We start from the raw sequence: 23296 nt of genomic DNA on the forward strand, positions 1-23296 counted from the left end.
TTGAAAAATTAATAAATATGATCATTTTAGCACATATTTAATCGGTGGAGCTTTTCTAGTGGATTTCTTAACCACTGCTCCCTCTACTGGCCTACTGTGGCATAAGCATCCTGCCGTATTTCGGTGCTGTTTCTGATGCCTTAGTGGCAGGTATAGCTGTCAATTCAGCTTGTACAGAGTGAAAGAAAAACATGTTACTTTTTAGCTTGTGGGGACATTTTTCAGCTGAGGCCAGGGTGTTGAAGGTTGCACTTGCTGTATTGGGTGTAGTTTTAGTCCATATAAGCTCCGCCTCTACTGGCTGAACATGGTTCATCCAGTCGAGATGGGATTCTATTTGGGGATCAGTGGGTGAGGTGGAATGGAAATGCAGTTTCACATAAGCGGTCTATAAATAAGGCCATTTATGCTGGAATCCTGAGTATGTGACTGGCAAATGGGTACAGGAGGTGTGTGTGTGCGTATGTGTGATCGCATGTGCCTGTGCATTTTTACATGTCAGTATGCAGATTTTTGTCTGTGTGTCTTTGCATTTGTACTTAAGTCTTTCTGTGTGGCATGTGAGTGTATGATCCAGTGAGTACCGTGCAGTGAGTGTGTGTTTGTGTGTGTGTGTGTGTGTGTGTGTGTGTGTGTAGCTGTGGCAGAGGTCCATATAGCAGTGAGCAGATGACACTGGGAAGGCCTGGTCTGAACCCAGCTGGCTGATGGGCCTGGCGATAGGAGCACCCTGAATCTCACACACACACACACACACACACACAACCTCCACCTGCACCACACGGCAAGAGGGGGAGCAAGGAGATGTGTTAAACAGGTATATGTCAGGATGAGTGTAATGTGGATATTTATTTTTGTGGTCTGTTATCTATAATATCTATTAGAATTATAATATGTCTATACTGTATTATCTGTTACAGGCAGTCCCCAGGTTGCGATCGAGTTTGGTTCCGTAAATCTGTCTTTAACTCAAATTTGTAGGTAAGTTGGAAAAATAATAACGCAGTAAATAATAATAATAATAATAATGTACAGTAATAATAAAAGTAACTACAAAGGGTACCGTACTGTACGTTGAGCCAACAAACCACTGAAGCCACGCAATGTTTTCTAGAGCATCATAAATTGTGCGTGCGTTCTTATTCAACCTGGTTTTTAAATATAATAGACTTTATGTGAGTCCATTCGTTAGTACGATTCATCTGTGAGTCAGACATTCATCTGTGAGTCAGACTGCCTGTATATGTATTTTGTCTGTAGTTTTGTTTTGAGGCAGAGCAGAATCACTGTAACTTCTCTGTGCAATCATGCAGACATCAACATTGTAGGATGTGTGTAATACAGGAGGAGAGAGAGAGAAGTTACGAGATGAATGAGTGAGTGAGTCTGAGAAGAAAAGGGGGGGGTATATAGAAATGGGGTCCTGTCCTGGCCTGGTTAAGGCCGAGTGACTCACTGAGCATCTCAGCTCGAAGCGTCCTGTTATTGGGCCTCGCTGGTGACCTCATGTGTGTATCTGCGTGTCTCTCTAACCCCAGCTGTCCAGGCACGAGTCTCGGATCGTTCACTCATCCGATACACCCCACGCAGGAAGTACAGCCCGAAAATGGCAGTCATGTGAGCAGAGAGTCCCTCCGTCAGAGTCGTGCGTTTCACGGGAACAGATGGCCCTTTCGTGACAGTCGCCCCTCCTCTTGGAGGGTACGATCTCCAGAAGGGGCACTGCTGTTGTACCTTGAGGCATCTATCCTGAATTGCTTCAAAAAATAATATTATGACGTATGAGGGACATTTTCCTCATAACTGTTTAAAAATGCCACAATAATAAAGTATTTTTGCTGTAGTTATAGGATCTCTGTGCCATCCAGGCCTCGTTTGGCACCCAGGCGAGATGCGTGTTCCTGATACGGACGGCAGGGGTGCCTGCTGTGCCCTGTGGACAGGATGCTGTCAGGTCCGGGTTCTAGCCGGGCCGGCGTGACACGGCACAGAGCACTGCCGTTCCCGCTCGCCCAGAGAGCCGGCGTGCCCCGTAATCGCATCAGGCGGGCAGGCCGGCACGGCAGCGGGCAGCAAATCGCATTGCAGCGCGGGCATTCGGCCCACGTACGTGTTTCATTTGGGTTTCATCAATGGAGATTCATGTTGACTGTCAGGCCGTAATGCAGTCAGCCCCCATCACAGCGGTGATGTCATTCTTCCAGAGGCAGCTCCAACTCGCACCGTGTTTTGGGTCCTCCCTGTAGTGGGCTGACTGGCATTTCCGCGTAATTAATGTTTGAAGAGCATTAAAAGCCCCCCCCCAAATCAGCCTAACCCACAATGCCACTTTATAAGACATCGGTATGTGGAAGCTGCATTTACAGACACGTCTGAAGAATGTGCAAAGACACAAGTGCGTAGAGAGGGGTGCACCAAGTCTGGGAGACACGTAGATGGGTGCAGACACAAGACACAAACACGCACACACTCTCTCTGTCGCTTTTTCTCTCTGTCATACACACACACACACTCTCACACTTCTCTCGACTTTGTTTCATACTTACTTTTCTTTTCTCGCTGGCATGTCAGTCCTGGCCTCCCCATGAATCTCCCACTGTGTTCCTCCTTCCTAGAGCCTCCTGGTCGTCTGTATCCAGCGCTCTGCCTGCCTGCCCGCAAAAAAGAGAATTACTAATCAATCTGATGAAACCACTTCTGCTTCTCAGATGTCTGTGTAATTAACTTCATGTCCTGCTTGTAGAAACGGGCTATAAAAACACATCTGTGTGTCTGTTTCTGTCTGCGTGTCGGTCTGCGTATGTGTGTGCGTGTGTATGTGCGCTCATGTCTGTGCTTATGCCTGTGTGTGTGTCTACACACCTGTCTCTCTGCATCTATGTTCACGCATCAATTTGTGGGTTAGGGGAAAGAGCAAATAATAACTGAATTAATTGGAAGCAATGCTGCTGGAGGGGGAGTCTGAGGTGGGTGGGGTGGGTTGGGGGGGGGGGGGGTGCAGGTTTAATTTCCTCTGATATTCCACAGTGACTGAGCATGCACATGTGAGCATTTGTGTGTGAGAACGGGTTCTGCAGACAATAGCAGCAAACTGACTTTCCTGCTGCTGTACCTTTGAGTCTAGCTCTGCGCATTTGCATACTAGTGCCATCCCCAGTGACGACTGTCCCCTTCCCGCGCCCCCCCACCACAGTCTGGGGCATCATTAGTGCTGCCGTCTGCTTTGCGGCCTCTACTACATTGTGCACTTCATACCATTGATTTCATAATTCAACAAATATTTCACCCCCCTCCCCTTCCTGCCGCTTGTCCCGCGGAGAGATTCTGTCAGTTTTTCAGCTCGGCTGCAGGTCGGCATCTTATGGGATTTCACTGGTGTCTGTCAAAAACATTTCCTTTGAAGTGAAGTAGCGTTTCATTTAAATACCAGGCTCAGGTCTGCGCCTGACCTTTTCCAGTCGAACTTTTTGTAAACAACCACTTCAACAAATTACACAAGTTTGCCTCCTGCTGCACTGTGATGGTTTTTGTTTCACAGCCATAATGCTGCATATTTAATGGGAAAGGAATCAGTGAAGTTCAGCCAAAACTGGCAAAGCGTTATTTTCTTTCCCATGCCTCAAGAAATCCCCATGAAGGCGCGCTTCACTATCATGAATATTCCCCCCTGATTTGCATGCGTTTAGCACGGCTTCTGCCTCTGCCCCCTCACCTTTTGTGATTCATGCATCTTTCATGACTCCGCCCCTCAGCAGCATCAGTCCAGGAGAGATGCCAATTCATTGGCTGATCACTGGCTCACTGGCACCGGTTGAGGACTGGTTACACCCCAATCCCTTCATTTCATGAAAATGTCACAAAGAGCGTGTCGATTAAACTCTATGATAATGCAGCTCCTGCAGCTGTTTGCGATGCATTTCACTGCTTCTGGGGACGACTTCTCCCACAAAAAAACATACGCAGTTTTCCTTTGAAGAGATCTGAAAGCGTTTTTGTTGTGATGCTTCTATTGTTTGTCCAGCTGTACTTCATTCTCTTCTGCTTGGAAAAGGGCAAAATGGTTCCCACATGCAAATTGAATTCATTGTCATTATTACTAATTTTTGTAAGTTTGCATTGAAAATGAATTTGTTATTATGGGCCAGAAACCTTGTACTTGACACACAGATGGAGGATGGATGGATGGATTATCATTATGGATTTGTTATGTTTACGTGCTACTGATGGTGGTCCATCCATCTTCCAACCTCCTTTCAAGAACAGGGTCGTGGGTGGGGGGGGGACTGGAGCCAATCGAAGGCGGGACAGAGTGCACAGCAGCGGAACCTTCTAGATGAGACCATTTAGAAATGCCAGTTTACCTAAATGAGTGGGACTGCACAAGTAAGGCACAGTACCTGGAGGAATCCCCTGTGATACGGGGGAACACCAAACGGCGGAGTCCCCTGTGACACGGGGGAACACCAAACGGCGGAGTCCCCTGTGACACGGGGGAACACCAAACGGCAGAGTCCCCTGTGACACGGGGGAACACCAAACGGCAGAGTCCCCTGTGACACGGGGGAACACCAAACGGCATGCACACAAATGGGAGCCGGGACTCCAGCCCCAACCCGGGGCTACCTTATATTATTATGATAATTATTCTCCTACACGCACACGGCATGTTTTTGCCTTCATTGGAGGCTGTCAGCCCCCCTCCCCCATCACTGAATAGTCATTGGGGGTGTGGGGGGGTCCATGGTGGGCGTGCCCAGGGCCCCCTGCTTTACTCCGACACGTCGCTCACACAAGCACTTTGTAAGACACTCCTGGTTGAATATGAAAGGGATGGCGAGCAGATTTTTGTACGTGCTTCTTTGCCCTGTCTGTTCCAAACCCAGCCCCCAGGGACGGCCGTCCTTCGCCTAACCACTGCGTGAGCGGCTCTCGTCGTCTCGGCAACTTTGTGTTTGTCAGGCCCGCATTAATATCACCGTGGGACAGCTTTGGCACAAATGCATTTGAATTTTATTAATTGCCAAACATGAAAACCAAAGGAAACTTGGACGAGCACCATAGCGGGGTTAAAAGGCGGGATAGACTCCTGCGCCGGCTGGGCGTTGGGTTCTGTCCCTTCAGAGGGACCAAATCCATTCTGTTGCTTCACGTTAAAAATGCCTCAATATACTTATGACCCTCTTTCTGTCACCATTCGCATTGTCTTTTTTTGTCATTTGTACATATTTACACGGTAGAAATATACGCGTTTAGACATTAAATGTAAAATAAAAAAGGACGGGAATAAATGGAATATTAACAAAAATAATCGGTCAAAGTAATTGGCGTCCATTTATCTCGTTTCCCAGTGTGTCTCCTCCACTCTTTTTGTTTCCTCTCTTTCTCTCTCGTCTTCACCTTCTGTCACTTTTGCTCAATCTCCGTAGAGCAAACCTCAGTGCGGTCAGCTGACGTGACCTGATTCTAAGCCCCCGGGTATGGCTGCTGTGTGTGTGTGGAGACAGTGTCATAACTGACCAAGAATGCAAGTATCCCGCTCCTGATGAAACGGAGGTGAAACTTCAGACCGGATGCCAAAGGACCAGGAGGCTCAATGGGAGGGGGGCACCCCCCCCCCCCCCCTCAGCAGCCACTGTGAAGGTCACAGTTTTAATCCTCCCCTGACTGTGCCTGAGCCTTGGGACAGACTGCTTCAGAAGCACAATAGTACAGCGATGAAACAACTGAAGGTTGCTGGTTCACGTCCTGTGAGACTCCTGCTCTTGGTATCCGGCTGCACAAAAGGGTTTTTTCCAAAGCTGTAAGCCAGTTTAGATAAAAGTGTTGACTAAGCAACAAAAATAATATTGTATAACACAAAGCAGCGCCGCACAGTACCGAAATATGCATAGAAACACGCAATAACACTCACCCACACACATACGCACATACCGCATTCACGCGTATATCTCGTCACAGGGATGCGCATGCATTCAAGCAAACACACACACACACATACGCACATACCGCATTCACGCGTATATCTCGTCACAGGGATGCGCATGCATTCAAGCAAACACACACACACACACAGATTCTCATCAACACTCTCCTATGTGTCGTCTCGTTTTCGGAAACACATGCATATACACACACACTTGATTGTATTCGTATCTTTGTGGGGCCCATCCATTCATTTCTATGAGCAAAAACCCTAATACCAACGAAGACAACCTTAACCCCTACCCAGCCCTAACCTTAACCATAAATAGACAAACGAAATACAAGGCATTTTTGGTTTTTGATTGCAGTCACAGATTTTTATAAAATTGAGTTTCCCCTTGTGGGGCCCGAAAAAATGGTCCCCACAACATCAAAACGACAGGTTTTTATCATATTGCGGAATGTAATATATACATCACACACACACACATAGAGGCTCGAAATCCCAGTGGGGGTGAGACAGAGAGAGCAGACCATTGTAACATCACAATTTGTCTTTCATGATAAATTCTCATTGGTGTCTCGTGCCCATGCTGGTCAGTCACCACATTTTTCACTCTGGCTCTGGCTGACTCGTCTTCTCAGGCCCCTGTCTCCTTCATTCTCAGTGATGCTTCCCAGTGCTGCACTCCGAACTCCACCTTTGGATGTGGCTCCTGCCACTCAGAACCCTGTCATCATCCAAAGCAGGTGCCCTGGCGGTCATGCAGCTGCACCTCAGCCCTGGGCCTTGAAAGCTGAGGTCCAGCAGGGCCCATCCCATTCCTCCCATTCCTCCCATTTCCATGCCCCGTAACGTGGATGGCTTCAGTAACGAGAAATACAGGGATTTCGTGCTGTGTGGGTGTAGAGGAATCGTCTGGCGATCAAGCGTCTCTCTGGAGAGCTGTAACACCTGACCACTACGTAGAAACATTATTCAAATTTATTAAAGTGGTCGCATTAAAAAGGATCAGTTATTATGGATCAATGTGAAACCATTTACCTCGACTGATGAAACCTAATGCTCTTTGGCTCTGCTGGGGCTTGTGTTCTGATGGATGAATGTCGTCTGACAGCTTTAAATGCTCAGGGAGAGAGAGGTGCTGTATTTATTTGTGCAGGTGGAGGTGGTGCACTGGCCCCTCATTGATTTTTATGGAAATTAATTTGGGGGGGGAGGGGGTCAGTGCCGCTCTCCTGTCTCCCGTCGCAGCGGAAGTCAGCTCGACACACTGGTCCCAGTGCCGCCCAGTAATCCTTTGTCCCCTGTGCGTCTTCAGTCGGCAGCCGATAAATGCCCTGGGACATTTAACTACAAAAAAGTGCAGCTCACCTCCAAACAAACCTCGCCTTTCAATATAATCCTTTTCCTATAAAAGAGAAAAACTGGAAATAGAAAGCTGTCCCTCCCGGTCCACCCTCCCCCAGTCCCCATTGATATTTTTAAAAAGTTGATATTTCACGGGAATCTTCCAGTTCGGGATATCGTTTGGATTACATTCCCCGTGGGGCGGCCTTGGCCGTGGCGCGTCAGGACGTGGTTTTTCAGCAAACGGAACATCCCGGAAAGTGCCCACAAAGGCCACGCTATTCTTGCCGATTATTTAGTCACGCGGCTTATCTGCAAACTGCCACATGGCTACTTCACTGGGCGTAATTCGCTCCTTCCTTCTCTCTTTCTTCGCCTTTTTCTCTGCAGGTCCTTTTCCCTTTTTTTCCGTGCTCCATCTCTCTCCCTGCGCATTGTTCAGATGGGCGGCCTCAGAGGGAGTGGGGTGAGCGTAAGGCTGTGTGTGCGTGTGAGAAATGCATGAAGCGGCGCGTCATGGTGTGTGAGTGTGTGTGTGTGAGTGTGTGTGTGTGTGAAGCAGGCGTGAGAGGCATTTTCACGCCGCGCCTCTGTGTTGCGCCACCCCGCCGGGTCCCTGTCCCTCTGCATTGGTCCTGGGAGCGTAACTCAGGACTGGCTGGTGTCCATTACATATATCGACGTCCCTGTATAGACCGGCAGTGACCTCTGAAGTCCGCGCACCTCAGTCTATTAGCGATTGCTGCAACGCGTCAACCAATGAAATCTCAAGCCCTTCACAGTGTACGGTGTCCTATGATGCATTTGTCATTAGTATGTCTGGTTCCACATAGGTATTTCTGTGCGGGGGCGCTGTCTGCCTCATCACCCTTATGAAATCTGTATGCCTGCCTGTAATTAACACCCCCGGACGCCATCGTCCCCTCTGCCCAAGCTGACCAGCGCTGCAGCTTATAATGTGTGGCTTTGTTGGCCAGTAGCTCTCCTCTTCATTGTATATTCACGACCCTACATCCTTACTGCTTGTTAATCTCCTTGGGGGATAAGCGCTATATGACCCTCCTATCCTGAAAGCACAGCTTTCCTCACATTAAGCGCAGGCATAATAAGAATTAATAAAAGGCGAGGTAAGCTGCTGGATTGAACGTCATGCCTCAGATTGTATAAGACGGGTTATAAACTCCTCACCCTGTGCCCTCAGTAAGTACCATTTGTGTAACCAGTGCTGTGGACTTTCAATGTCCCCACTTGACATTGTGTGCTGGATGCCATTATTCCTCTCTGTGTGAAACATTGACCGATCAGATAAGTGCAGTTGATTTCAGCCATGCCACACACTAGCCCCGCCCCCAGCCCTGCACCTGGGAGGCCACGCCCAGGAAGTTACTGATCAGATATTATGGTCACGCCCCCGGTTAAATCCATCCCGGTAAACACCACAAAGCATGGAAGATGTCTGGGAAATTGATTTCTGCTGAAACAACTGTCCTTCAGACTGTGAAGATTCATGGCGCGTGCACATTAATGCCTTTCAATGGACCGTACTAGGGGTGCTCATTTTTGGAGCAATAAAAAGCAGACACCGGCTTTATGATAGCCCACATACACACCCCTACGCAAACGTACTCCACATTCTGAACCTGTGCCGTGTTCTCTTCTGCCGACAACAAAATAACAACCCTTATATTTCTTGATGCAAGGTCTGCGCTGCCAATAATAATAAGAAAAATGTTTCTGAAGAGCATCTTGAACTAGGATTTCATTTTTGTTTCCTTATACTTGAATGACTGCCAAAATAACCACAGAAGAAAAGGTCAAGTGACAGCTTTCCTACCCCTTGCCGTCATATTAAAGAACGCGGATGGAAGATGTGCAGAATTAACCTAGCATGAAATGCGGCAGTGAGTCTTAAAGGATGACGCGACGTGGCTTAACTTGGAGACGGGGAAAATGACATGTCCATGAAACCGAGTTTTTCCTGGTTTTGATTCCATGTGTTCTGTATCATTTCAGGACAGGGAACACCTGAATCCAACAGCCTAATTAGGCAGGTTTCTGATTAACCTTTTCAATGAGAACTACATTATCCTTATTACTATAACCATGTTCAGTATCCACAACTATATAACTTAATGTCGTCTACTTATGATTTGCTGATGAATTCTCATTCTTTAGATCAGTGTTGCAATATAAGCGCTTGTATGTTCGTCCACCCAAGTGGTTCGTTTCTGATTTGTTCTTCCGTACTTCTGGGGGTCGGGGGCATGTGTTGACATGAAAACTTTATTACTGCCTACATTTTCTTCTTAATCCACACGTGTCGAAGTTTCAATCCTTCACAATGAGTCTAATTGTTGTTATGATTTGCATTATTTGTATGGTTGCACTAGTGTGTCTTTTTTTTTTTTTTTAAAGATATTTGCATAATATTTTGCTTTGCTACTCTTGCTTTCTTTTCCAGAATTATACATTTTACCTTTTCCTTATCTGCTAGCACAGGTGTTCATGCATTTGTACATTTATTTATTGTTATTCATGTGTTTCAGTGCGGCTTTTTGTATTCAAAACAAATTGCATGGGGAGTCGTGTCATTTTGCATACAATCCAAGCATAAATTTACATTACATGTGTTTATTTAGCAGTTGGCTATGTCCGAAGTGGCATAGAGACGGATAGTAATAGCATGCAGCTTTCAAGGAACCAGCTTTACGTCCAAGCGTTGTTTGGGTCAGCTTCCAACCAGTAACTAATACAAATCAGCACTGGAACGAGACATACAGAAAAACAAAAAAACACCACGAGGACTAGGTTCGTATGTGTAAAATCCAGGAAAAACGTGTTGCCAAGACACAATAACCAGAGAGGAGTCGGAGAAGACAGCAGTACAGCGGTAGGATGAGTTCCCAGAAGACTCGGGTTTTGAGAGATTTCTTAGTAACAGGAAACAACCAACAAAAGTTAGGAATGAAATGCATTTTTAAAAAATTAGGAAAATAACTGGATTGGTTTGGACTGGGGGGCCTAATATGATATGCTTTCATGGGGCCCAAAATCTCTAGCAACGCCCCTGACTGACGCAACTAACGACGCAAATCCAGTGTACAGTCGTTGCTCTTTTATGGTGCTTGTAATTGTTTGTGTGTGAGTGTAGGCCTACGTCTTCTTGGAGGATTAATTCATTTAGCATGGACGGCTCACATCTTTTCCCAATCAACGATCAACTCAACGACTAAAACATTTGCTTAGTTACGTGACAGACATTTTTAATCAACAGATGTTATGATAATTTTACAGATATTCCGTCGGATTCTAACTAGGCCCGAGACGATGGACGTTGCTTAAGACATATTCGATTTTTCGAGTTCGATCCCTAACATCTGTTCAACTCTGTTCAAGTTTTAATTTTTTCCATTGTATAAAGCAACAGCCCAGGAACGATATATGCCTACTAATGCAAACAAGGGAACTGCACGAACAGCAAGCTGATTTCAGTGGCTAAAGATTATTCATTGTTTACTCGTTATGTGTCAGATCAGGCGTCAATGTATTTGCATAACTCTTTTTTTTTAAGACAAAAAATGTAACACATTCAAACTGCTAAAATGACCTTTCAGCTGACATTTAATGTGTGATTGAAATAATATATGTTTGTGTATGCCTTTCTTTTGACGACGATGATAATTGTAATATTTTTGCGGGAAAAGAACAGGACGGAATTACTGTTTCAAAAGCCGCACGTTCTAGGTACCGAAGATGCGAAAAATACATCTGGATCACTTCCAAAGGTTTCACAGCACTGTCAGACATTATTTCGGTGTTGTCACCCCGCAGGGTGGTTGTTTTTATTGACATTAAGGGAAAATGAGCTAATCGCCTGAAACCATCTCGCGATTAGAGGTAAATTGGCATGTCACCAGATCCTCCGTGGCGCAATCTTTCAGCCTCCAGAAATCTCGTGTGATGCATTTTGCGGCCATTTGACTGCAATAACACGCTGTCAAATGAAAGTTTTCTTTCTGGTAAGGTAGCTGAATAAATTGTAGCATAACTAAAATCTATATTGCTCATTTATAAATGGAGGGTGTGTGGATCGCACGAAATTAAATATATACAGATTTTCATTGTATAAAGAAATTTCTCAGGCCAGTAGCAGTTTGCAAAATGCTGACTAGGTTTCTGTAACTCCGACTGCACCAGTGCGCAATTTTTGGCAATGGGTATAGTCTCCAAAGTTATCTAGATTCGAACGGGTAGCAGAGTGAATGCGGCAAAAAGAAAAAAAGAGTCGACGTATAAAAAATAGTGTATAACACGTGTCTAACGAGTGTGTCAGGTACGTATTTGTGCGCGTAGAGGATATGCATATGGTTAAATCGGAATACGTGTATCAAGATAATCTTAAACCGTCTATAGCACATCTACTGTATAGTCATCACATACTGAACATTCAGCACATAATACTTAACATTTTTGAGAAGGCAAACTGTTTCTTTTCTCGATTTTAACACCGTCCTTGTACTGCGGTTCTCCATTCAATTGATTTCGTCCAATTGAAAGCGCACGTGCCCGCAAGGTGTTGCGCGTGCCGCCGGAAAACGATCGAGTATTAATTTTGAGCAGTTATCAGCGCTCGCGACTGCCAAAACAAGGCTTGTCGCCTTGGGGTGTTGTAGTTCATTTCTCGATTGCCTGAGTGTACGCATAACTCCCCCCCCCCCCCACTACAATCTACGCCAAAAAGAAGCTCATTAAATTAAAGAGGCTCAAGATAATGGGGAAATATCGAGCGAAAACGCTCCGTTGTTCGCGCTGTGCTGTCTTACTTGACTCTAGCCTTTTGGTTTATCAAGCCGAAATAAAGTAACGTCGTGGTAAGGTGTTAGTGGAAATGCATTCTATCTGGAAGCTTTGTGCCGGGTACCAGTTATATCAATGCTTCTGAAAATTGCATATCTAAAATAGTCCTTGTGTCCTATAGCCTATTTCAAATGAAGTGAACTATTTTACGGGATACGCTTTTGAAATGAAATGCATTTGGATTTCAATATTTGGCGTACTGAAGCGCGCGTGTCATCCCCTTTACTCGTTAATGCGGTGCGAGATCCACCATTCAACAAACTTCCAAGTACTCTCGGTCCTTATTACAAAAGCTACAATGGAATTAATCCCCCGCTTTTGGACGGCGTTTTGCGCGGTGTAACACCTGGTCATTTAGCATAACTCTACGCGTTCTGATTGGCGACCTTCCTATACCCTCGCACCGAATTCGATGTTCATTGCACTGTCACGACGTCAATCAAAGCGCTTCGCGCCCTCCCCCGAGATATGGAATAAGGCACATTTGCCTTTGCTCCAAAAGCCAGGACAGCTACTTCCCAGCGCTGTGCTGTATCAACATGACAAGAGCTCCGCGATCCTGGTTAGGGAAACATGGAGCTGTTTAAAACACTAACTCTCATGCTTTGGATATTACTGCTACAAAGGAGGCAGGGCTGCCTCGCAGAAGAAGGTACGTTTGCGCGTTAACGGCGTTTTGGCAGCGTTTTTTTTCCCTGAATGATTTTTTCTCCTCAGATCTAGAGTTTACTTGCAGGTGTACGCGCGGTTTCCGACGTTATGACAGTTATGAAGTTGAATTTGACCGGGGTATGAATGGGACGTAATGGGTTTTTCTTCTCCATAAAAGTCGGCGTATGAGACGCTATATTGCACTATTTACCAGCGCGTGACGGTATTTTTTAACGGCACAGATGGAGTTTCGGTGACTGGAGACGGTCACGGGTTACGCAGGATGAATGACAGAATAACCCTCGCCAGCCGTCCCTGTTTTATTTACTCGTAAAGCAGCTGCTGTGCCACTTTTATTCGGACAAATGGTTTTCTGTCAAGCCGACTTTTCTGCCCTAAGTATGACAGGAAAGCGTATTTACTTGACAAGGCGCTCTCCCTGTCTCATTTGACCATCATCCAGCTGCTTCTGCGTAACGTACTCGTTTCAGTTTTTCTTTCAGCTGAAATAGTGACCATTTTCCTAAACATTTTAACTGAGTAGTTTTATTGAGAATTTTAAGTGAGAATATTAAACTGTGGGTTGTACGGATATTCAGTGTATTTTATTAATTTATCTAAAAAATATATTTATTTTTTAGTAGCAATGTGCTGACTCCATTCCCCTGTATGCTAAGATTATTAGATTAGTACAGGCAGAGTGAAGAATATCACAGACTGTGATATCAGCAGGTATCTTTGAGGAGGTGTGGATTACACCTTGGGAAAAGCTCATCTGTTCCCTGCCTTATTTCTGAGGCCAAGTTTGGAAGGTTTGGGGGGGGGGTTGTGGTGACCGCAGCAGCTGCCCACAGAGCATTGCCTTTGTTTCATGCGTGGGATCTTTGCGTGGCTCGTCTGTGCCACGGCACTATGGGTCATTGGTAAGGGGCTGGGGCACTAGCGAGAGCGGGTCATGCCAGGCTCTTTCTTGCTCTCCCTCTCTCTCTTGCCCTCCCCCTCCCATCTCATTCCTGGGGGTGTTATGAGGCACTGGGCTTTGGGCGGTCATCGTTGAGTCTCAGGTGAGAGCATCAAAGCGTCCTAATCAGAGCGGTGGCTCTGAAGGGAACGAGCGGATAATCCGCGGGATCCCGGCGGCGGCTGCTTCAGCGCGGCGCTCGTGGAGCTGGGACACGGTTGAGATTGCAACCACAAACACAGACACACACGTATGCAAACAGGATACACACACGCAGGAAACACAGCAGCCAACCTGTGTGTGTTTCTGTGTGTGTGCGCACCCCAGTCCTTGCACGGAGTCCTTATGAATGAACACCGTTTTCTCTGTCAGGAGTTTGTCTGAGGCAGCTTGGTGCTCCTGGTACTGCTCAGATTAAATACCCATGTGCCGTAACCTGCTTTGTTTTACAGCTGGCTATCCAGCTGTGGCCCCTGCTCTAGGAGTTTGGCCCCCCAAGTGTGGATGGAAGGCCGGGTCCGAGTGTGGAGTTGGCCGCATGTGTTGGTGCGTTATTTGTGCCTTACTTGTTGGGTTGTGTGTTACGATTGATGTGCAGGGACATTGTTTGAGCTTTTTGGCGTGCGATGGACTTTGACTGGACCAGCTCCCCCTTAGCAGCCGCCAGCTCCCCCAAGCCCATTTGACATCTTTGCGTGGCTTTAAGGCCTCCTGAACCCCAGTCCTTGTGGTTGCCCCATGGGCAGTATGCTTCCCAGCCTTGGTGCATCTTTCTTATGTTTTCTGCACGTTTTACTGACCCCTGGACAGCCAGAACAGACCACCCCCTTCTGACTTGCACGGGAATGGTCTTTTTTTTGGCAGAGTAATACCAGCCGACTTGTACCGCTAAAGGGCGTACAAACGTTCACTTCATTTAGCTAAAGAAGGATGAGTTGCTCCGCTGTCTTCTGTGTCCCTGTTGTTTTCGCTGTCTCTGCTTTCCTCCCTGTCCCTGCTGCCACTGCCGCTTGGCACAACGGCCTCGAGATGAGGAGGTGGCGTCTCCACTGGGCGCAAAAGGTCACAGCGATTTGTGCGACCGGCGGTGTGACAGGCGTGTCGGACGGGGAGCGTGGCAGTGGCGGCAGGTAGCCGGGCCGCCGCCCACCTCTTCACGCTTTTCTGTCCGCTGTGGGGGATGGGGGGGGGGGTGAGACCCAATAGACTGAAAAAGGTGGAAAAGCAGGGGATGGATTTGGATTTTATCCATCTGGAATTCGAACGGGCGATGGGACCGGCTCCGTATGTAACGGAGCTGGGGCTCTTGGATGGATAGCAACACACTTGTGTGTGTGTGTGTGTGTGTGAGTGTGAGTGGGGGGGGGGAGCTCACGTGGGGGTGTCCGCTGAGAGATTGCAGTGCCTTGCTGCTTTTCGCGGTCTGTGCTGGTTGGCGTGGATGGTCATTAGGGATTAAGTGATTAAGTGTTTATTTAAGTTTTACTTGGAAAAATCTGCGGCATGTTATTTACGGTTATGCCATTTGTAAACGTTGATTGTACCTTTTGCCCATTTTTCATGTGACTTTTTGTGCCATTTCGAGCTCGGAAAGGAATTAATGATGAGGTCGAGCTCTGCTCCGGTGCCGGTCGATATTAATGAAGCGGCGGTAAGCATGGAGGCCCATGCTGGCAGCACTGACGTGGTCGTCTGTAGCGTGTCTCCTCAGTGTTCTTCACTAGGGCCTGTACCAGTCCTTCCTGCGATGGGTTAAGCCGTATGCTTTGGCTCCATGCTCAGCTGTTTCGGTTCAGGGTGACCCCCCCCCCCTCCATCTCACTGAACGTGTGGAACAATAGACTATCCCCTATAGGCCTGTCCAGTGACCTGGAAACTTGTTTGACCTTCCAACTTCCTGTTCGTGTAGAGGGGAGGAGGGAATTAATAACTGACCCTTTTTCACGCTCAACCCGTCCTCAACCCTCTGGTCTGGTCCTGTGTCTTCTGCAGTGTTGAACTTTAGGGTCAAGACCGAATCCAGTGCCTGATTAGCAAAGCAACATCAGGATCAGCCCGGGGGTCATGCAGCAATCCACGGTCAAAAATATGGTTAAATAAGAGCAGGAGGTGTTGGTTAAGGACACGGAACGGAGGGTCATAGCCTGTGGTCCCAGTGGGGGTTCTGCTGTAGTACCCTCTAGGAAAGAATTACACTGGAATCGCTTGGTGCTCCAATAAAATATCTGCCAGTGAAGATGGGTGAAAACATCAGATAAAAGCATTGACAAGCCAATAAATTACTTGGAAAAAATGCAGGTTCTCTAACTTGGAAATGCACAGCTGGTTCCAGGCTGCCGGCCTTGTGGTTCTGCTAATCCTCTGGGCCTCCGTGTCCCGCTGGCTCCTGTCCAGTCTGTTTTTCTTGGGCAGCTCCATGTTAAAACTTGGCTCCTCGGTTACTGTCTGGGCACTCTTCTCCTCGCTTTTGTCTCCAAGCTCCCTGAGCTGTGTGCGAATCGGATTCTTCCGCAGCTCTTGGCGTCTGGCGTCCATCTCAGGAAAGCATCCTGATGTGTTTTCCTTCCGTGCCGATGATGCTGCAACTGAAAGGCATCACAAATAGAATGACGTGCCTCACTGGGGGGTTCCTGCCCTTAGGGACCCAACTTTAGTTTTTTTGTGTCCCTGGAATAGTTGGGGGTTAAGGGCCTTGCTCAAGGGCCCAACGGTGACCTCACTCTGCCAACCTTGGGATTTGAACCAGCAACCATCCGATCACAGGCGTGGTGCCCTAACCCACTGAGCCACAAACCGCCCCTGTTGCGTTGACGTGTGTGGGCAACGGAAGGACGCTGAGGATTGAACTTCCTAGCAGAGGAAAGGTCGAATATGTCACATGGCATTCCTTAAAATGCAGTGGGAGGGGGGGGGGGCGTTGGGTTTTTGGACAATAGGGAGAGCTGATTTCCAGGGTTTGGAGGGCCTGAAAGAAATAGATAGGATTAGGTGTGGATAGAAATTTGGAGACTGACTCTGTATAGCAATGTCTGTGAGCAGAGCTCCTCTGTAGGATCTCGAGGTACCAGGCCATCAGCTCACTGCCCTGATTGTGGCCCGGAAAGCCGCAGTCCGTTTCAGTGCAGGTTTGGATCCTACACACACTGCTGGGTGGGGGTGGGGGTGGGTTCTAAAAGGGAGAGCTTGTGTCAGAAGTGAATTTGAACGTGATTGAGCAAGATGGAGGGCTGCGTGATTCTGGGTTGGTGGGGGGGGGGGGGGACGCAGTGAGCCGTCAAAGGGATCTCCTCACCACCGACTGCTGCTGGAATCGCAATGAGCTACTGCTCCATCACTGACCAGCCAGAGGGGCTCTGACAATGTGCTCCGAGCAGGTAATGTCTTTTTTTCTCCCCTTGCTTTTTTCCTTAGACTCTGCCTGGAGCGCGTGGCTCAGCTCTGACCTGTTACTGTGCCCCAGAAGAACATTACCATTTATTATTATTTCATACTCAACTGCCAGTTTTATCCAGATTGAGCAGTTAGGTGAAGTACCCACTCTAGGGTCTAACAGCATGCCCTTGTGGGTCTTTAATGGACAAACCTTCAGGTTATGTGTTTGTCCTTAACCCCAGTGTTCTACCTGATACTCCTGGATGCATATATCATGTCCCATTAAGCGGGGTGGAAAGCTTTCTGGCCCTCCGCTGAACGGCCCCAGCAACCGGAACAGGGGGGAGGGCTGAGGTCGTGAAGAACCTGGCATCGCATCACGGGGGGAGTGGGGCGCTCACGAGCCAAGTGGGCGGCTGGGAGGGGGGCGTGGTTCCATTTGGCCACTTTCCCATCTGTGTGTGAGGCAGGCGGTTCTGTTCTGGGCATCCAATCGGTGACCAGAGATGTTTTGGCGTGGCATGAGCGAGCAAGCTGATTGGAGCGCCCCCCGGCTCTGTTTGCGCAGACCGAGCTGGACCGGTGCCACGGCGGTGCTGCTGGTCCTGCTGGTCTGGGAGCTGAGCCGGGCCAAGCTGGCAGTGTGGTGCGGGTGCGTGCTGGCCAGCTCCGGGCTTGGCAACGCCCTGCGGTCCATTGGGCTGTTTAATAGTACTGTGCTTTTATGAATGACCCTGATGTCACGACCGCATCCCTCCTGTCGGGGCCAATCGCCGACAGATCAGGCCCCAGTGCCGGCGGCCCGGAAGTGCGCTAACGTTCAGGCCTGGCTCTGGCTGCTGGGGTCTGGCGCGGCGCCGGCCGTGACTCGTATCGGCGGTAATGTGGATGACTGTGTCTTTCTGCAGCCTGTGTGGGCGAGTCAGGCCATGCCGCGCTGACGGTTCTGTTGCCCATCCGGGTCGGCTCGTAAGTGTCGACAAAACCGGATCCGCTGGCTGAGAACTTTCGGAATCCAGAGCTGCTAATTATGGATGCTTTGCCTGGTTAAATAAAACCCCCATATGATGCTTACATAACACAGCACAGCCCCGTCTCTCGCAGCTGTTTCCTGTGGGTGTGCGTGTGTTTAGATGTGCAGCCCTGTTACACACACACACACACACGCACACGCAGACACACATACAGCTGCACACAGATCTGGGATTCAAACCTCAACCCCCTAACCCCACCCGCCCTCCATGGGGGGCCATAGTGGCACCAGGCTCGGTGTGTTTGCACTCTCAGAATCCCGCCCCTGATTTAATGCCACCCCCACCCACATTTATGATCTCTGGAGGGGCCCCTGTACACAGTGCGTACGAAAGATCCCATCAGCCTGCTCTTTCTCTCAGCCTTTTTACTCGTCTCTATCCTTCTCCTCCTGCCCGCGGACATCCGGCGTTCCGAATCCCGCCCAGAGCCGAGCGCGCCAGCCTTCCGCACGCTGCCGGAAAGACCCGCCAGCGAGAAGAGCCTCATTTGCATTTTAATGCATATTCAATCACAAGAGTTCTTTGTTTTGACAAAACTTGCCTTATACTTGACGGTTCTTTTTCTCCCCTTCTTCTATTCCATGACGCAGCCACTCCAAAACACACCCTTCCATCCCAATCTGCCGGCTCCCTGGCCGGGGAATGGGGATGAGGTCCTGCTGGCGTGCAGCGTGCCGGCCCTGCTGGTGTCTAAGCCTCCTCCTCGCGGGACTACACCACGCTACACGCTTTCCGCGTGTTCCTGGGCCTCTCCGAGTGCTGCTCGCCTGCTCGTTTGGTTACAGTTCTCAGTGAACAGACGGAGACGCAGGCGGCGCAGGGATTGATGTTTCAGGCTCGCAGCCAGTGGGTTGCTGGTTCACATCCCGCTAAGGGGGCTGTCGTTGTACCCTTTAGCTTCATTCCCAGCTTGACTTGTTCCAGGGAATTAGCAGATGCGCCTAATAACATGAATACAATAGAGCTCTGATGTGACAGGCATGTGATGTGATAGGCAGCGATGTGACACGGTGTCTGATGAGGCTCCGCCCTCCCAACCCTCTGGGGGAGCACCAAAAACCCTCTAACATTTCGCTATGTCGCAAATGTGAGTGCAGAGCGGCGCCACATGCGGTAGCAGAGGTGTAATTAGGACGCATAATTAAATCCAAACGAACCGACGGGAGACATCACCACTCGTATTTGCATAATTAGCCAAATTTGCCATTTTAAACAATGAGTTAACAGATTAGTGCTCTACCATTATCAACAGTCAGATAAGTAAATAAACAAGGGTGTGAGGGAAGGGCCAGGGGGAGGGCAGTGAGGGCGCAGGGGATCCTGGGCCGGCCAGCGGGCGGGAGAGGCATCTCCTGGCATGGTGGGCGAGGGTGGAGGAGCTCGGAGGTGGAGGCATAAATGGGAGAAGGGCCTCATTTCCCACTAGAATTCTGCTTTGATGCTGTTAATTACTGGCGTGTTCACACTGCGCTGCGCATCTGAATTTCAGATTTGTCTGCACCGTTTGTTTATTGCTTTGGTTTGATGAGTAATACAATTGCTGAAATTTGTGTGTGTGTGTGTGTGTGTGTTTGGTGGGGGGTGTTTATATATATATATATATATATATATATATATATATATATAATATAAATGTTATTTATTTATTATTATTATTAATAGTATTTTGTTTTGGTTAAGGTTAGAGCTGGGTAGGAGTTAAGGTTGTCATTGTTGGGATTAGGGTTTTGCCCATAGAAATGAATGGATGGTCCTCTCAATGAAATGCATACAGGTCTGTGTGTGCGGGTGTGTGTGCGCTGTGCCTTCTGTGTTTGAAACACACGCAGCCTGCGCGGGATCCGCAGTGTCGGTCGGGTGTTTTCTCGGCGTGTCCGTTGCTGAGCTGCCGTTCTATTTGTGCACCGGCGGATGGATGGCCGTCCTCGTCCATCGACCACAGGGCCTCTGCGCTGCTGACGGATGGCTGCGTTGGCCACTGATTGATCGCCCATGCCGCCTATCGACCCGGGGGCCGCCGGGACGTGCTGATGGATGTCAGGTCCGGTCCATGCCGACAAGCCCAGCGCCGCCTTTAGCTGCCCGGCATCGGCATGTCTGGAGCAGTTGGCCGCCAGGGGCCATGATCGTGTGGGGGTGCCGTGGCCTCTCAGAGCGCCCGGTTCTGCGATGGCAGCGTTTGGATGCTGCGTCTGTCCATGTGTGCGGATACGGGGTACAGGGGCTGTTTGGCCCCCAGAATGCCCCCCCCATTACTCACAGATTTCAAACATATAATTGGCTAATGGGTGCCCCATCTGTATAAATTACGGCCCCTCTAATGACCCCCACCTCAGAAAGTCCTAGAATCACCCCTCCATGCCATCTTGCGCCTCCTCCATCTCTCTCACTGTCTCTCATTGTCCCTTCTCTTTTTCCATCCTGTCATTTCTCTCTCCCTTCTTTCCCTCCCTCTGGTCCTCCTCCCTTCCCTGGAACTTTAAGCCGGCTGAGACAGGCAGAGTGTCTCTGTCCTCCCCCACCACACGTTGTTATTGGTGTCAAATGCTAATGCACTAATGTGTGTGAATATCAGTTACGGCCCTTTTTATGGCTGCGGTAACGAGACGCCGCCACTGCCAGTTCTGAGCGCTTGGTGGAGCGGCTCTGATCTCCTATGACTGTGACAGCTATCAGTACCAGGCCGGCTCCGCGTGCCTAGCTCTGGTTTAGCTGGCATCTCTCTTTCTCTGCCTCTCTTTCTCTCTCTGTCCGTTTTTGCCATGTGGCGTTCACTCATGTTAAATCCCACCCTGCTGTTTTTTCAGGTAACAACACGATTTTGGTGACAGCTGTCAAAATAGTAGCTGACCTTTGCAGGTCCCTGGAATCATACACAGCGGGGTCTAATTGTTGGATGATTAATGTTATTGACAGCAGGAGTCTGCACGTTTGTTGATAATGCAGTCGGCTAGCAGCTGATTAGAGCTGTGTCCCTGTTTGTGCAGTTTGCAGGCTCTCTACAAGTTGCATGGATTTACTCCTGGTTCTCTGTGTTTTTTCTGCAGTCCAGAGATGTGCAGTTGGATGAATTGGTGTCTCTGAATTGCCAGTAGTGTGCCCAGTGCCCTCTGATGGACTGGCATCCTGGCCAGTGTGTCCCCTGCCCTGTGCCCTGTGATGGACTGGCCTCCTGTCCAGGGTGTCCCCATCCCCTCCCCTGTGATGGACTGGTATCCCATCCTGTCCCCTGCCAGGCACTAGGTGGATGCTAGAATGCAGTATGTATAAAGCCTCGTGGTGAGGTGTCCTCCCCCCGAGGGGACGGACAACCTGATGAGAGCTTTCAGGCAGTGTGCAGGACTGTGTCCTCAAGGATTCTCCCTTACTGTCAACCAGTAACATCATGGGCAGAGGGGACAAAGCTCGACCTGAAAGTGAAATGCTGACATCAGAAACTGATCCATGACTGAAGGTGGAGCGAATAATTCAGTCACCCAGACCAGTCATGTGACACCTGACCGTATGGTCGGCCATCCAATCAGCTGCCTTGTGCCCCTTAAAAACATGACATACAGAACACAATGTTCGCTCTCAAACGTTTGAGTAGGTTTGAGTTTTTATCACGTGCAACTCGCATTTCACTTTCCGCTCTACTCTTCTCCCAGTTGCACTCTAATGTAAGTCTATATTGTCTTTTTGCTTGAGTGCCTTGTGGTGTCTGAGAGCAGAGTCTCTCTGAAACAGATAGCATAGGTTAATGTGTCTGCTGGGGGGTGGGGGGTGGGTGCTTTTTTGGGACAGTTGGGGAAAGCAATGGGGCAAAGAATCTGTGGTTTGTGTTGCGGTGCTGTGTTTGTGCAGCTCATTAATGAGCGTGTTTAATGCTGTGATAACACTGTGGCTGCTGTGTGTGCTTGTGTGTTTGTTTGTCTGTTTCATGCGTGTTTGAATGTTATGTTGCACTTTTGTTGCTGTTATGTTGAATAGTTTTTATAAATTGAATAAATAAATCACTGTATTGGCCCGAATATTAGACGATCCCCCAATTTTTGGCAAGTATTTTTAGACAAAACGTTTTTGGAATATCTTTATAAGGAAAGATAATTTTATTTGACGAGAACATATAATAAATAAACCAGCAACTACAGCTTAAAAAGCAACCAAAGGTAATTGGATTACCTTTAGCATGATATACACATGCTAACACGCACTTTGCCAGGGCTGCCATGACACTCAGGGATTCACGCTAAACGCGCACTTTGTCAGGGAAGCCATGACACTCAGGGACACACGCTAAACGTGCACTTTGCCAGGGAAGCCATGACACTCAGGGATTCATGCTAAACGCGCACTTTGTCAGGGAAGCCATGACACTCAGGGACACACGCTAAACGTGCACTTTGCCAGGGAAGCCATGACACTCAGGGACACACGCTAAACGTGCACTTTGCCAGGGAAGCCATGACACTCAGGGATTCACGCTAAACGCGCACTTTGTCAGGGAAGCCATGACACTCAGGGACACACGCTAAACGTGCACTTTGCCAGGGAAGCCATGACACTCAGGGATTCACGCTAAACGCGCACTTTGTCAGGGAAGCCATGACACTCAGGGACACACGCTAAACGTGCACTTTGCCAGGGAAGCCATGACACTCAGGGATTCACGCTAAACGCGCACTTTGTCAGGGTAGCCATGACACTCAGGGACACACGCTAAACGTGCACTTTGCCAGGGAAGCCATGACACTCAGGGATTCACGCTAAACGCGCACTTTGTCAGGGAAGCCATGACACTCAGGGACACACGCTAAACGTGCACTTTGCCAGGGAAGCCATGACACTCAGGGATTCACGCTAAACGCGCACTTTGTCAGGGAAGCCATGACACTCAGGGACACACGCTAAACGTGCACTTTGCCAGGGAAGCCATGATACTCAGGGATTCACGCTAAACGCGCACTTTGTCAGGGAAGCCATGACACTCAGGGACACACGCTAAACGTGCACTTTGCCAGGGAAGCCATGACACTCAGGGACACACGCTAAACGTGCACTTTGTCAGGGAAGCCATGACACTCAGGGACACACGCTAAATGTGCACTTTGCCAGGGAAGCCATGACACTCAGGGACACACGCTAAATGTGCACTTTGCCAGGGAAGCC

General features: G+C 48.7%; 1 protein-coding gene across 9 annotated transcripts in view; it reads left to right on the forward strand.

Annotated features, from left to right (window-relative positions):
- LOC111854258 (ephrin type-A receptor 10) overlaps positions 1 to 23296 on the forward strand; it is a 102534-nt gene that overhangs the window by 20497 nt on the left and 58741 nt on the right. For 8 of the 9 annotated variants that reach the window (XR_011984925.1, XR_002840636.2, XM_023832043.2 and 5 more), the window contains exon 1: positions 12570 to 12782. The exons of the other annotated variant lie outside the window; for it this stretch is intronic. Coding sequence is in view for 6 of the 8 variants with exons in the window: in XM_023832043.2 (XP_023687811.1) it covers positions 12704 to 12782 (79 nt within the window). In the remaining 2 variants the exon portion in view is untranslated. Of the gene's footprint in view, positions 1 to 12569; positions 12783 to 23296 lie in introns of those variants that run through there. 9 annotated transcript variants of the gene reach the window in all.

The sequence above is a fragment of the Paramormyrops kingsleyae genome, chromosome 23, assembly GCF_048594095.1.
Source record: "Paramormyrops kingsleyae isolate MSU_618 chromosome 23, PKINGS_0.4, whole genome shotgun sequence".
Taxonomy (NCBI): Eukaryota; Metazoa; Chordata; class Actinopteri; order Osteoglossiformes; family Mormyridae; genus Paramormyrops; species Paramormyrops kingsleyae.